This window comes from Apaloderma vittatum, unplaced genomic scaffold (assembly GCF_000703405.1).
Source record: "Apaloderma vittatum isolate BGI_N311 unplaced genomic scaffold, ASM70340v1 scaffold8184, whole genome shotgun sequence".
Taxonomy (NCBI): Eukaryota; Metazoa; Chordata; class Aves; order Trogoniformes; family Trogonidae; genus Apaloderma; species Apaloderma vittatum.
The window spans coordinates 5,409-20,465 of NW_009710891.1; the positions used below are offsets into that span (position 1 = coordinate 5,409).

The window sequence follows — 15,057 nt, forward strand, 5'->3', positions numbered from 1 at the left end:
TTCTATAGGAAATAATATAATACATGGCAAACATGTGACCGAGTTTAGCAAAACGCGTTATAAAAAAGTACAAAAGTCGTTTTTAAAAACGTTCTAAAAATTTCTTCTTTTGGGAAGGAGGGACATGAATCTGTGGCTTGGCGTTGTTACAGTAACCTGTGTGGTTGTATCAGACTGCTGCCCATCAACTCCTTGCAACTGAGAGGTGCATTTGGAAAGTGCCCCCAGGGTGAATGCCTGAAAGCTGGCCAGACAGTCGGGGAATTTTAATATCTGCAGCAGAATCAGCTGTGTTTGTAGAGGGTGGACTAACACTTGGGTCAGAAATCTTTTTACTTGGTATGCAGAGGCTAGTGTGACACAGAGGATCTAACAGACGATTTTCAGTTCAGTCCCACTCTCTGGATCCCAAACACAGTCCTGAGCATATTTCGGGTTTCTTCCTTTTGAACCTGTCTGGCTGGGGAAGGTGCTTGGCTGCGTGCCTGATGAGCCATGGCTTCGAGTCCCTGCCAAATCCACCAGAAAGGGCTACTCTCATGGAAAGGTATTTTGAACTTGGATTTAAAAAAAAAAAAAAAAAGAAAAAAAGAGGAAAATGTCAGCTAGAAAAACAAGTTGCTGTTTTTATACTAACCATCCTGGGCTGATCAGCTTTTTGCCAGCAGACAAGTTCAGCGCAGGCCCCTGCTCACACTGGCCACTAGCCGTGATAACTGTGTGCCCTGAGTTAACCAAAGCCTGGCAGGGCTGGGCAGGGACATCTTCCAGCCTCAGGCTCACCTGAAGGATTCTCCTGACATTTCTCCCCACTGTTGCCCTATTGAGCAAACTCCAAACTTGAGGTGAGCTCTATCAGTTCCACCTACTTGGAAGCCCAAAGCAAATTGTGCAGTTTCCTCCAATCTTCTCAGTCTTCTGTCAAGTTCTTTGATAGTGTTTTTTTTCTTCTTCCTCATTCTGGAAGATGTTTTAAAGCCCAAGAAAAACTTGCTCTTGTGTTTTGATATGAAAAATGCCCTTACAAGGCATGCAAAAGTCATGTCACCTTTCCCACACTTCACAGCTCATAATGCTGGTGATCCAAGCCCAAGTCAAACCCACACAGTGAGGTCTTCTGAATCTTAAGAGTGCAGTGGAGTTATCTGCTCTTCAAACTGATCTGACCTGCAGCCACCAAAAGCAATATTCTCTTTGAACACTCGTGTGATCCAGAAATCTGATACTTACAACTCAAGAATCTATTGTAAATGAAAACAAATACTACAAAAATTCAAGGTCTGCATCAGCGAAGATCCATTTTGTTTTTCCTTAGCAGTTGCTTCTGAGCTCCTTTGAGCTGCTCTGTAAGTTCAAATCAGATGCTTACTACTCTGCCTCCTCCCCCCTGGACATTATCAACCCAGCCACAGATTCAACGTTATTTTAAAAATGTGGATATAATACGATGTATGTGTAAATGCCATGAACCACAGAAGTAAAGGACTAAGCCTTAACATTCAGGAGAGCAACGTAACCTCTCTCATCATATCTCCCCTTATCAAGTAGGAGGGGTGTTTTTTGGTTTGTTTTGTTGTTTTTACCTTAAACATGAGCTTAATCCAAAAACCACATTTAACTGTACGTTTTCTGAGGCTTCAGAAGATGCCTTCCTCCCCCACCATTTAAAGAGAAAAAGAAAGAATCAAGGTTAGATAGAAATGGTTAAATACGAGGTCCTTTGGGAGTCCACCATCAAAGCGTGGTTATCCTGAAGTAGTCATCTTCCTCGATCTTGATGTTTTTTTGTTTTTGTCTTTTTCTTTTTGTCCTCTGTTTTGGGTTTCAATGCACAGACACACGCAGACACACCAGCAATTGCTTTGGGTAAGTCAGTTCCTTTGTACCACTTGTTTTTCTCCTTATCATAAACCTGGACTGTTTTGGAGAAGACCGTTTCTTCCCAGCTGTAGCCTCCGAGGATATAAATCTTGCCTTCCCAAACGGCCACCCCTGACTCGCTGTTTGCCTGTAGCAGAGGCGCAACTCTGGTCCACTGGTTACACTGCGGGCTGTACGACTCCACGCTCAGAATGTCAAACCGAGCCATGGTTTCTATGTTGTCATCACTGCCGCCGATGGAGTAGATACTGTCCTGTAAGGTGCACATGCTGTGCCAGCCTCGGGCAGTGATCATCGGCCTCTTCTCCTCCCAAACATCCGTGCGGTAATCGTAGCACAGCAGGTTTTTTCTATAGGGGCCGATTTGGTAATCGTGGCCCCCCGAAATGTACACAAATTCCTTGTAGACTGTTCCAGCGTGGCCATAGGTAAACCTAGGACAGGCAAACAAAAGCGATCCGACTTAGGACTTACGGATTTTATCATGATTCACAAGCATCCAACACGGACTGGTACTAAACGAGACAACGAACAGTAACGAACGACAGAAGAATCCCTAATCCTGTTGGTTACTCAGTCACTATCGTCACTCGTGCTGCTCCACCCTGCGCTGCAGGGTGCTAAGGGACAACAAGCACTTTTCAAGGTACCCTTTTCATACCTGGTCGCTACAGAACGCTAAGGTATGACAACTGCTTTTTAAGGCATCCTCTGCAGTGTGTCCTACAACAGCAGCAACCCATCCTGCCCTAGTTGGCACGGCCTTCATTCCTACTTTCCCACCCCAGTGCTTGAGTTGGATCAGTCTGAGAGGGCCAGAGAGGAAAAAACCCACATCTCAGCCAGGGTTTCTATGACACAAAGAGGAAATAATCATGATACCTCTCAGACTTACCAGTAGCGATGAACCAAGAAGAAGCAACAAGAAAACTACTGCTGCCTTCCCTTTCCACAGCTTCAGGGTTGCAAATCACATTTCTTACCCGCTAGTGTTCACAGCACAGTTTATCTGCAGTTTTGATACATGTAATGTCCTTTCCACGGGCTGCCCGTCAGCCCTAATGCTTCTGCTGTACATGTGACAACTTCTTCACTCACTCCAAGGCACAGCAACAGACCTCAGACAACCATTGATCAGAGTCTACATCTGAAGTAAGACAACAAGAGATGGAAGAGCCAACACCGTGCATGCTGCTTCCACAGGGCAGAGAGAAAACCACTTTGATCAGCTATAATAAAGCCACCACAAACCTAATTCTTCAGGCTGTTCTTAACTTCACACTCGGATATTCCTGACCAAACCTCTCTGAGCTCTTAGAAGTGGAATGCCAAGGTGAGGGACAGCCTCAGCTTCTTTGAACGTACCCTTCGTGCATATGCCTTTTTGTTCTTTTTTCAGGTGTGGGAGTGTCAAAAGATGTAGCTGCAGCATCAGCCACACCAAACTGGCTCACACACAGGTGCAAAGAGCTCAAACAATTTAATGCCCATAGGGCTGCAGAGCAATATACTCATCACGCCGCACTCAGGAGCCTCCACTACCATCCTTTGTAGTCAAGGACTCAAGACAACACGACCTCTATGGCAGACAAACCCATGTTAGCGTTACTTTAGCCTGGAATGCTTTTGAACCATGCCTGTACATGCTCAAAACTCAATGTGGATAGAACCTTGAGCTGTTTTTATATTGCGTGGTAATACTTTCTCTCAGGTACACAAACGTTATTGTAACTTCTTCCACACACGGGAGTGCCAAGCACTTTTGTGCGAAGGTGGAACAGAAACCCACGTTTGCCCTGAAAGCATAACGCTTCTGAGAAAAAGCTAAAAGACTTTTATTATTCTAGATGCCTATTGAAGCCTATTCTGATCGCTGACCAGTGTCTGAATCAGATATTTTAACAGGTTCTTGCTACAAGAAACAGAAAAATCCTTGATACACTTCACCTAAGAATGCTGAGTGATCAGGACACGCTTTTCAACTACAAGGGCTGGGGAACCATTCCTGAAGACCTTACAGAGATGACTTCAGAACTGCACTGCTTCTTAGTGACTCAGGAAAAAGAAAAAAAAGGAATTCAGAAGAGAGGACTACAGCATAGTTACAAGACTTTATCCAAAAAGGCAAAACGCCACAGCTCACAATCTGCGCAACCACAGAAGCACGTAACTCGCACTTGGTGCTTCTGTTTGACATGAAATACCCTGAGCACACCCACTCCAGCTTTCGCACCTGCCAGAAATGCTACGGCAGGTGTAGGGCACACACGGGCTGCTCTGCCTCATTTGTGGTCTCTTACAGACAAGAACTGTGAGTCTCTATCTCCAGTGGCACCCAGTCCAGTCACTAGAGTCTTTGCTTCTTTATATATGCAGGAATGAGTCTTAAAATGTAGATTCAGTAAGTGGGATGGGCAACTTGAATTCATTTCCTTTCTCAAAGTGATTTTAGACCTACACCTAACAAGCACGCTACCTGAAGACTGTGCAGTGCCCTCCCCTGTGGGGGTAATGTCAGATAACGGATTGTTTTCAGGAGTCAGAAAAGGAGCACAGTGACACTGATTCCAACACAAAGCCCAGGGTTACTGCACTGCTGAGAGCAATCACAGTACATTCAGCATTTTGGGGGGGAAAAAAAAGAAAAGACCATAAGTTAAGAAACACTTGAGTGACCTTTGGAGAAGTAGGTTAAATGTTTTCCTACGCTAACTGGGAAGTGGAACTCTGCACAGGTAAGCAAGCAATAGACATTTTCTCTCAAACACGTGCAGTCTAGCATAAGCAGCTACAGAAACAGCACTGATGCTTTTTGCCTCGATCAACGGTGTGTCTAGAGAACAGCAATAGCCATAAGAGTAATTTGAAAGAGGCAATCATACCTGAAGCATCAATTTGACCACCAATTTGCTATTTCCCAATATAGAGAGACTACCCATTGAAATACACTAGAGGTGTTTCGCTTTGCCCGACTTTTGAAAAGCTCATTTGAAATTGCACATACCCAGGTTCACATTATTAGAAAACCACATGAAATATAACACACAAATTGAAATGATCAATAAGAATCCTTTCTTCCAGGCCTATGGTTTCAAAAGAGGCAGTTCTAATGTGCAACGTAACAGGACACTTCAGTACAGTGGGTACAGACATCCTCCAACAGAAAGCATCAAGCATTTTGGCAGCATTATCTATAAAAGCAGCCAGAAGAAAAAAAAAAAAAAAAAAAAAAAAAAGAGGCATTAAGGAGAAAGAAGCCTCAATTCAGAACATCTGCCAGAGCCAGTTGTCAATTTCTAACACCTTACTTAGATACAACGCTGCAAAAATTACAGTTTCTGACCCAGTAACACCATTCAGTGAATGCCAGAAAATTTACCATTGATTTCTTAAACAGAAGAACACTTGGCCTAACTCGATAAAGCTTTGGGAATCCCTTACCCCAACCAAAGTCCAGGTGAGCAGTGGTTGAATTTCAGTGTCCACCTGTTGCAGCCCTGCGAGATCATTCATGACACAACTAGCAGAGCAGATACCATCGTTCATTAACCTGTTCCAACACATTTCCTCATATAACTGCTTTCAGTTGTTCTGCCAAGTTTTAACCTAGGGCCACTCAATTAATTTCGCCGATGTTTGCAGCCGAGTTTTTCATGCTCTATTCACGATGAGAACACATTGCACCAACTTCTGCCCTGCCAAGCTTGTCAGTCACAGCTGCTCCCTTCTGGGCTAGAAACTATGGCAGCAACTGCTCCCAAAAACCCTGGGAAAATGGTGAAAAAAAACAACATAGGACCTCTCTGAGGAATGGGAAAACCAGCCCACAACGAAGGACCCAAATGAGGGTCAGGCAAAATTCACTTGTAGCAGACTTGGATCAGGTCCACCCTTTAGATAGCTTGGCTGAAGTTCTCCATGTTAAGCATCTGCCTCAAGAGGCTGTGTTTTCTTCCTCTGTAAGACAGCATTATTTCAGTCAAAACCGCTCAGCTCCTTCCAAGAAAGAAGTTAGGGAAAACAGCGTGTTGTTTTGACCATGTTGGGATGAGAAGGCGGTGGGGGAAAGAAGAGATAAAGAAGAGCTTGCAGAGCTCTTCCTCAGAGGAGCGAGACCGTGCCTGCGTACAGCGACACGGACACAGGACCTGGCAGCGGGCAGAAGGCACGTGCATTCGAGGCCACAACCGCTGCCTTTCCCCTGCAAATCTCCACATGCATGGCAAGCTGTAACCCTTGAGAAGAAAAAAAAAAACAAAAAAACCCCACAACATTTTCTGCATGTTCAGAGTCAAACATTTAACAAATACAGCCTCCTGAGAGTCGAGCCTCAAGCATCTCAGATCGAACTACGCAAGCCTACACCCCAGAATGACCTCAACGTGTGCCTGTCCCTCCAGGGAACGGTCTTCCAGGCAGCTGCTGGCTTCGAGCAGTCAGAAACAACAGCAGAGCTGCAGGCAAGGAGGACCAGAGCACACAAAAAACACCCTGCATGTGCTCTCTTCAGAGGAAAGAGGGCGGAAAAATGCAGGATACAAGGCAGTTATGGTGGGACATGTTGCCTGTCCGGGCAATCCAAAAGCAGAGGATTTGAGTTTCTGGTTTCCTCTACGTGAGGAGAAAAGACTTCCTGCTGGAAGAGGGCTGGGGAAGATATTAGCTGGGTAGAAACAGTAACTAAAATCAGTTTGAGGAACAAAAGCACATGGTGGGGAGGAAAACAGGGATCAGATCAAGAGTCTGTTGAAGGGAAGACGGGAGTACACAGAACTGTAGCTAGCATGATTTTCTTCTAGTCTTGGAAAAAAAAAAAAAATCACAAAGTTCTCTCTCATCCTTCCTCTGCTGCCAGCAAATCCATGGGAAGCTCATCAGGAAAGGATGGCCCAGGTCCCTTCCAGCAGGCAGCAGGGCCACATCTCTCTGAGCTCAAGCAGCGTTCACCTGTCCCTGCATTCAGGTTTCTTTCTGTTGTCCACCTCTGTGCTGACTTCTGCCTTTTGCAACCTGCATAATGTTATTTTAACTTTACTCCTTCCTTGCAGAAGGACAGTTGTTGCTAACAAAGTATTGCCCCATGGAAAAGAAGGAAGACTGAAAGACACAAAACCTGAAAGTACTAAGTTTCCACTAAGATCTTACAAAAGACATACTAACATGCAAGAGAGCAGCTACATGAAAAAGTGAGAAACTATCTCACTGCACAGCTGCACAAACACCTGAGCTGACACAAGGGATGGGGACAGCACAGGCAGGAAGAGAGGACGCAGAACTACTTTTTGGGGATGCAGCGGTAACTCAAAATAGTCGCTGTACTGCAGCCTAACCCTGCAGTTTAGCAACCAGCTACATCAGTGTCCGGTGGGGTCTATCCCATAAGGGCAACTTTTGCCTAGTCCAAGCTTGGACTAGGTGACCTAATAAAAAAAATTAACACCTTCCCACATCAAAGCTCACTTTTAAAGGCTGCAGGTGCAAAATTCCCAAAGTCAACACGCAGGTGGCAGTAGGAGCTTTTTGAACAGCTTACAGTCTGCAAGCTTCCCCAGGATGACTTAGATGCTGGGAATAAAATATCCATATTGGTTCTAAGGTGAGTGTTTTTCTAACGGCATACAAGACAGTCTGGCCACATCTACATTTCTTTGAAAAATGCTTAGGGGAAAAAAAGAAAAAAAATAAATCTGTGCTACAGTTTCTGACATGTTACTGGAATCTCACGGGTCACCCCAATTAACAGAAGCACTTGGGAGCTGAAGATGCTCTCACACGGAGCTTCCCAGGAAAGACTCTGGTGCTTAGCCCCGACTGCTAGATCTGCCTGTGTGAGCAGAAATAAAACAGAAAAAAGCATCCTGCTTCTGAAGAGCACTCGAGCCCAGCTGTTAGCCTGGATCAGACTCGCATTGCAGCACCTGCCCAAAATAGAACCAGGCAACAGGCTTCTGTGTCTTAACTGGCTGCCTATGGCTCTGCAGCTCTGCAGCTAAGGTAATAAGGGGGAAAAAAAACCCCTGAACTCTAAAATCAAATCACAAGTATCTTGTTCATGATGCCCCTAAGAAAGCAAGCACTGCTGCTGAAGTTGTAGGTTTCACACGTCATGAAAACGACAGCCGTACAGCCGATACTCCTGCCACTTCCATGGATGTGAAGCATTACTACATCTGAATAGCTGTTTGCAAATGAAATGCTATCGTACCATTCTTACAAAGTCACCACTCAAATATTGATTCAAAATCCTAGCACTGTCCTGTGCTACTGTTACAAGAAGAGCTGCAGTACTGAAGCCTCTCAAAAGCAGAGCAGAGGAGTTTTAACTCAGACTGAGAGAACGAGAGGTCACATTTGCCAGGTTTATCTATTCGCCGTACAGGTAAATGTGGTTTATCTGCAACAGACAACCTGAGCAGCAAATGAAGAGAAATACCTCACAAGGAAAATCAGACCAAGGTGACAAAGCAAGGCCATATAAATTATAAAAACCTTTGACCGAGATCTAAACAGTGCCCCCAAAAAAGATTCAACTCCAAGCGACCTCAGGAAAAATATTTTAAGCCTAGCAGAGCAAAATGGCAAGAGCTCTCCCTCCCATCCTCCGGATGTACCTCAGGACAAAAAAAAACTGAAAATCTGCACCAAACTCTTTTCTTAAGCATACCCACAGAGGATTCTTCCCAAAAGATGTACCTCAGGACAAAAAAACCTGAAAATCTGCACCAAACTCTTTCCTTAAGCATACCCACAGAGGATTCTTCCCAAAAGAGACAGCTGCTCAAATACCAAATGCTGATATGGTTCATAACTTGCTGACACCATGTTAATGGTTGGACTTGAAGGTCTTTTACAACCATTATGATCCTACCATTCTCCGTTCGTCAGCTGCAGTCACACAAGCTCCCTTCACTACCATCCTTCAAACACAGGATAACTTTCCAAACAACTCTTACCGGGGCAAGCCGGCTATATAGGACCAGGAATCCTTCTGAGGACTGTAGGTCTCAACTGAAGAAAGCGCCCCGTTTTCGTTCCTGCCACCAACAGCTACCAGCATGTCGGTAATTGCTCCCAGGTAGAAATCTACTCGACGTTGTCTCATGGAAGCAACCTGCAAAACAAAAAAAAACAAAAGCAAAAACCAAACATGCTGACATCTCCACGCACCGAGTAAGCAAGCTGAGTTAAGGTATGTTCGTGTCCGAGGACAGAATAGTTGCTCCTTCCTATTTCTTTGGAAAGGAGAGCTACTGGTTTCGACCATTATATTCATAAAGTATTGTTTCTTTTCTGCAGTAGCATGTTACATCAACTTTGTTTTCAAAAAAAGGGACAAGAGGAAGCATCTAAGAGACAGATTAGTCTGTAAATGTTTGTATTCCAAAGCTCTGCAAGAAGCATATATTGGAATCGCTCAAATCTACAAATGAACCACACAGGATTGGTTCTTATAGGAACCTGCGCTGGACACGGGGTTTTACAGCAGGACTGGAAGCAATAAGCTTGTTCACAGAGATGATCTAGCACGGAGACCTTTGACAAGTGTCAGAGACATTTTCTTTTTACATCAGACCCATTTCCAATTTAGTTACATGTGCTGCTGCTTGTGAAAGATAAACTAAGCAATCACTTCTGCAAGTCCATTCTAGCCGTTATTCCCAAAAGTCATCTAAAGCTAACCAGGAATTTCACAGATGAGATGCCCAAATCCCAAGTGAAGTTGAAAATCTGCACCAAACTCTTTTGCTGTGTTTGTAACTTAAGCATACCCACAGAGGATTCGAGCAGCTGCTTTTTCAGTCTAAATAACCTCAATTTCCATTTGCAAGCACTGCTACATTGGCTACTCTTAACGAGCCCTGCTATTCCCCCATAAAGAAGAAAACACTCTATAAACGTTAAGGACTTTAAACAGAGAAATAAACAGCTTAAGTCTCACCTTTATCCACTGGTTACAGCGGGGATCATACCTATATAGGAGATTTGAAGCCGCATCTCCTCCATTGTCTCTTGAAAAGCTGCCTCCGGCTATGAAGATAAAGCCTCCCAAGACGGCAACACAGTGGTGACTTCGCCTGGCTGGGAGAGGGGTTTCTGCCACCCACTGCCCCTTTCTGGTGTCCAAGAAGCAGGTGTCATCGCTCAGTTCCAGGCACCGTTCGGAAACCTCGCCGCCCACGAAGAGGAGCCTCTCCTCGCAGGTCCGCAGCGCCGTCCGCTTGTTTTGCAGCACCGGCTGAGCCGTGACGTTATTGTGATAGTTCACCGCCTCCTCTATAAAGCCCTCACAGTTTGCCTCTTTGGGAAGAAGAGAGCAGACAGCAGGCTTGACTCGATGGAGGAGATCGCTTTTAGGTATCAAGGGGAAATGAATGTTATCCAGGACCTGGTGAGCCTCGTTCTCTCTTTCCGGGTACTGGGTAAGCCACTGCAAGGCTGCCTGAAGCAGGTCGTGCTCACACTCCTGCTGCACGTTACTGCTGTCAAGGTACTGGCACAACTTCTGCAAGGAAATGTTCTGCAGGAAGTCCGGGGTGAAAGACAGCGTGCCGAAGTTCTGCAAGATGAAAGAGTCAATGTAGGAGTCAAGGCGCTTCAGGTTGTAAATAGAGGCCAGCTCTTGCAGGTACAAGTAGTTCTCCTCGCTGACTTCGTTCTCCAGGTACTCGCAGCAGAAGTCAACCACCTTCCAGATCTGCAGCAGGTGAGCTGTTTCGAGCACATAGTCGATATTGCCTCCATCTAAAGACAGCTCGCTGCCATAAAGGAAATCCACCACAGCCTTGAGACCAATGTAAGAGGCTCCAAAAAGTTCAACCTCTTTCTGGTGGGCTTCTCGCATACCAATGGTGAACATAGAATTGAAGTAGTCACTGCAAACAGCGAGGAGGTTCCGATGGGCAGGGACTCTCTGTTCATCCACCACAAGGACAATGTCACAGAAAAGGCCTCGGTGCCTCTGCTCGTTCAGGCTCTGGAGAACTAGACTAGAGTGGTCATCCCACCTATACACCTGGAATAAACAAAGCAGTATCAGGCAGATGTTGTCTTCACCAAGATGAATTCCAGCGCACCCACTAAGCGTCCTCCCATTACACATGGTCATACATGAGAGAAACTTACTTGTCTTGCACGTTTATTATAAACTCTGAATGGAAACAGTTGGCAAGCAACACAGTACGAGCCCAGGCTCCTCACCTTCACTGTGAAAAGCCTAAGCAGACTTTTAGTGCTTCCTACTCCCTCCTTTCTTTATATAATTTATTCCCACCTCCTCCACAACGCTGCATCCAAACCTCCTCCCTGATGATTTAGACAGGCACAATTTTCTGAAACTCTTCCACTCATTGTCTTTGAGACATCTTGCTGACATTTTCTTTCTTACTTGTCCCCCAAATGACTCCTTACAGAGTTCTTCTCAACGAAGCTACTCGCTAAATACGTGGAGTGGGAGATGCACATCCAGCAGTATGCCAGATTTTCCTTCAGCTCATGTATTGTTTGGGTTAGTGCATACTTGACAACTACCCCCTCTTAAATCTTCTCAGAACTCTCAGCTCGTTAGGGTAAAATCCCTCTTTCTTTCCATGTTATTCCAGGCACACACACTGCAGGCAAAAATACTAGCTGTTTATTTATGTGCAAAGCCACACATGTGGATAACTTATTCCCGTAAGACTTCTACTCGCTTCCAGAAACTGAGGTAGGTTTTGGTTTAATGAATATGACTAAATACTTTTCTCTTAAAGAAAGGGGAAAATGCCCTCAGAACATGCCCGTTAAAGCATCCTTCTGGGATCCCTCTGGCCCAGATGTTCTTCCCACCAGCTCTGTACGTGCCACAGAGCTTCTGAAGCAACTGGTATTGGCCTCTTTCTCACAGACTCGCATTACCAGCCTTAGGAAGAACCAAAATGGAAACGTTTTGTTACCCCTTGAATGTCCTGCAGAACACGTATCTAAGGGGCTGGTCACCCCAGCGTGTCAAGCAATGCAGCTTTTAGGACCATCCCTCCAGAGGAATGGAATGCTCGACGGTACAGTCAGTTACCTTGTGATCTCTCTTAATAAAAGCCAGGTTAAGTTAAATGCAAATACATAACTTTAATTACCAAATTTGAAACAGGCAGCATTGCAGAGCCTGTAAGAACATGTAAGAGAAATGAAAGGAGGTGGAAAGGAAGCTCATCTTTTCTCATACCTAAGTTAGCTCTGAACAGTTCTGGCTGTAGGACCCTGGGTCCCTCAGCCTGCATTCCCAGAAGCGACACCCTGACACGGTGTCTCTCTCTGTATTTACACTGAAAACAGTCACACAGATGACCTGAGGTCTCTTCAAGCCTCTCAGGTGTTCAAATTCTCCTTGACCAAACTGTTGCTTCTCCTAGAAATCCTAACCATCCGTGGCTTTCCTGGTTTCCCAAAGAGAAAGCCTGTGATTACTGCTGTCAAGCTAAGCCATTAATGAGTTGGTTAAATCACGGTGAGACAACCTCTCTACCCACCTGGATGGGAGCGATTCGAGTACCTAGAGCCAAGCTTTCCCCCGCAGCACGCAGCCCTCACTCTAGGCAGGCACCCTACGCACACTGTTTGGTGATTGCACTCTCATACGACGGGATAACCAGGGATTAACGCGCACGGCTCACCGCTGTGCAGGCGTGATGGCAGCCAATCATCCCGGGCTAATACCAGCCTCAGGAGCCCGACCTCCCACGCCTGCCTTTTCGCAGGCGGCGGCAGAACGACAGGCGGTCCCACAGAGATGAGACCCAAGCTAACAACCAAACGTGCTCCTCGTTGCGTGACAGCCCAGCGGTTTCTCTTCAGTTTTGCTCACACTCTTTTCTAAACAATGGGGACTAAGCTGCCAAAATCCCTTCCATGGGCAAGACTTTGTGCATGCAAGTGTACAGAGTTAAACCAATCTAAGTGGAGAGACTTCAATAAATGTGTTTTGCTGGGCCCAAACCCTTTAGTTTGCCTTATACTCATTGCTTCATCCTATCTCTGAATTGAAAAAAGGGATCTATGGCACAGACAACAAAGTTACTTGCACTGAGGAATAAAACCATCAGAGAACTGTAGCAGGAAAAAGAAAAAAAAGGGGGGTTAAGGACTGTAAAGCTTTTTATCTTCGTTTTTCTGAGGTTGAGAAATGCTGGTATTGTACAGGAGCCCGAGCAGAGACCAGAGGATGGAGGAGGCGGGAAGAAGAATAAATATGGCAAAGGCCAAACCACACATTTGTGGCAACTATGATGAAGGATAATGAACATATTCACAGCACCCTCTTCTGAATTTGACTCACAGGGGACAGTTATTGGATTAAACCAAAACCATATTCCCCCTCAGCTCTGTAAATTGGCTGATCATTTCTGCCTAATATTCTCTAATACCACCATCGTGCATAACAAGATTACACCAGAATATAAGATTTGCCAGAGATCCCTATTTACTGCCTGTCGAGTGAGCAGCGTAATCCTGACTGCAAATGCGCCTGACAACTTGGACTCCTGAAATCCTTGTTGCCATGTAGAGCTCCTGCTACTTGAGAAATCAAGCATAAAATTATTACGTGTGGCACTGGATGGACTCAGAATGTATTAACACACTTCAGCCACTCAGCAAGTTCATTCGTTCAGGGAGGAAGTAACAGAAGCTGATAGCTGCACATTTCAAAACCAAGACTAATTTTACACTAAACACAAACATCTTTCTCAAGCTATTTATACTCTGCAGAACAGCTTTAGCAATATCTAGTAATTCTAAGTTTAACAGATAGTGGCAGCTGCTGTCTAAGCAAGAAAATAAAACAATGCTGTCAAGTTAATTAATTTTTAATGTGATGAATTATTTTTACATCCAGACTAAACCATTTAAATAGTAGACAGGATCAGCGCTCAGGGAAAGATTGTATCGGCAAGAATGCATTTAAAAACTAGTCCCATTTATCTTTTAGCAGTTGTATTGGAACAGTATTTTAACTCCTTTTGGATTCAAAAATCTACATTCTTTCAGACTGGTAATGCAATACTGTTACTTCAGCAGTGATGCAAAAGAAGACGAGATCCGTCTCATTCAGCTACGATAAGACAGATACAGACACTGAAAAGTTTTTCTCTTCCAGCTGTTGTTGGTAGCACCAGGTGCTCGCTAGAACAGAAAAGCATTTTTCACAAAGCAAACATAGTAATTACAGCTGATATTAACACGGTATAAATCTTAGGTCATCGTCCTGATGACCTGCATGAAGAGCTACCCTAGAGAGACTTCTGCAGATTCCCAACTAAAATCAATGTATTTGTGCAGACAGAGGTTCTATATGGAGAAAATTAACCTCACAAAGCTAAGAAAACACCTCGAGTTGACTGGAGTAACTACTGTTTGCAGCACCAAGACTTCCGTCTTGTACAAAACAAAGAGTAAGAGGAATGCCAGCTTTGCTTCTGTAACTTGTTTGGATTTTATGAGCTCGATCAGTATGAAAAATTCCCTAAAAACACAAATTGCATTTAACGACTTAATTTCTGGTGTAGAGAAAATACTGTGCTGTGATGATGTGCGTTTCTTTTTTAAGTTATGAGTCATGAGGAGCAGATGCCCATTTGCTACTGCCTTTTTTCTGCCTTTTTTTTTTTTAAATCACTAGGCAGCATCTTCTAGCAAAAACATTTGAGCAGGTAGATCACCGTTCTCATATCTCTTTATAAAAGCTCAGAATATGTGCATTCCATCAAATCAGTCCATCCAAAGGAGAGCCTTTACCTCCACCACCCTTGTTTATTTCTCTAACTTGTTCTTTTTTCTGGTCAGCAACACAAAAAACGTACAAACCTTTGAGGATTCACTTATCTTGTGTGGACGACAAATCCTGGTTTGCCTGGTCCCCTCCATGACAGGCTGATCCGCAGCGCTTCTAGAACAAAAGCAAAGGAAGGCGTTAGCAGCGCTCCAACCCTTCCCGACCGCTAAAACCCAGACCCCGCCGGATAAAAAAAACACAACCGAGAAGCCCTGAGCGCGGCCCATCCGCAAAGGAGTTTAAAGAAAAATTTATGTTTTGTCGTTGTTGTTCCCTGAGGCTGAGTTCTGCTCGGCCGTGTCAACAAGTCGGATGCCGGGCCAGGAGCACGGACCGAGGGATTTACTCACCATCGCCCCCGGGCCCGCTCC

General features: G+C 44.8%; 1 protein-coding gene across 1 annotated transcript; it reads right to left on the minus strand.

The window, feature by feature from the left end:
* Positions 1-1,581: 1,581 nt before the first annotated feature.
* On the minus strand, positions 1,582-14,778 carry KLHL36 (kelch-like family member 36). Its single transcript, XM_009867430.1, has 4 exons — positions 14,719-14,778; positions 9,821-10,894; positions 8,835-8,992; positions 1,582-2,315 (listed from the first exon to the last, which is right to left on the minus strand). Exons 1-4 carry the CDS (start codon positions 14,776-14,778, stop codon positions 1,760-1,762), a joined length of 1,848 nt encoding a protein of 615 aa, XP_009865732.1. The 3' UTR covers positions 1,582-1,759.
* Between the last annotated feature and the right edge of the window lie 279 nt (positions 14,779-15,057).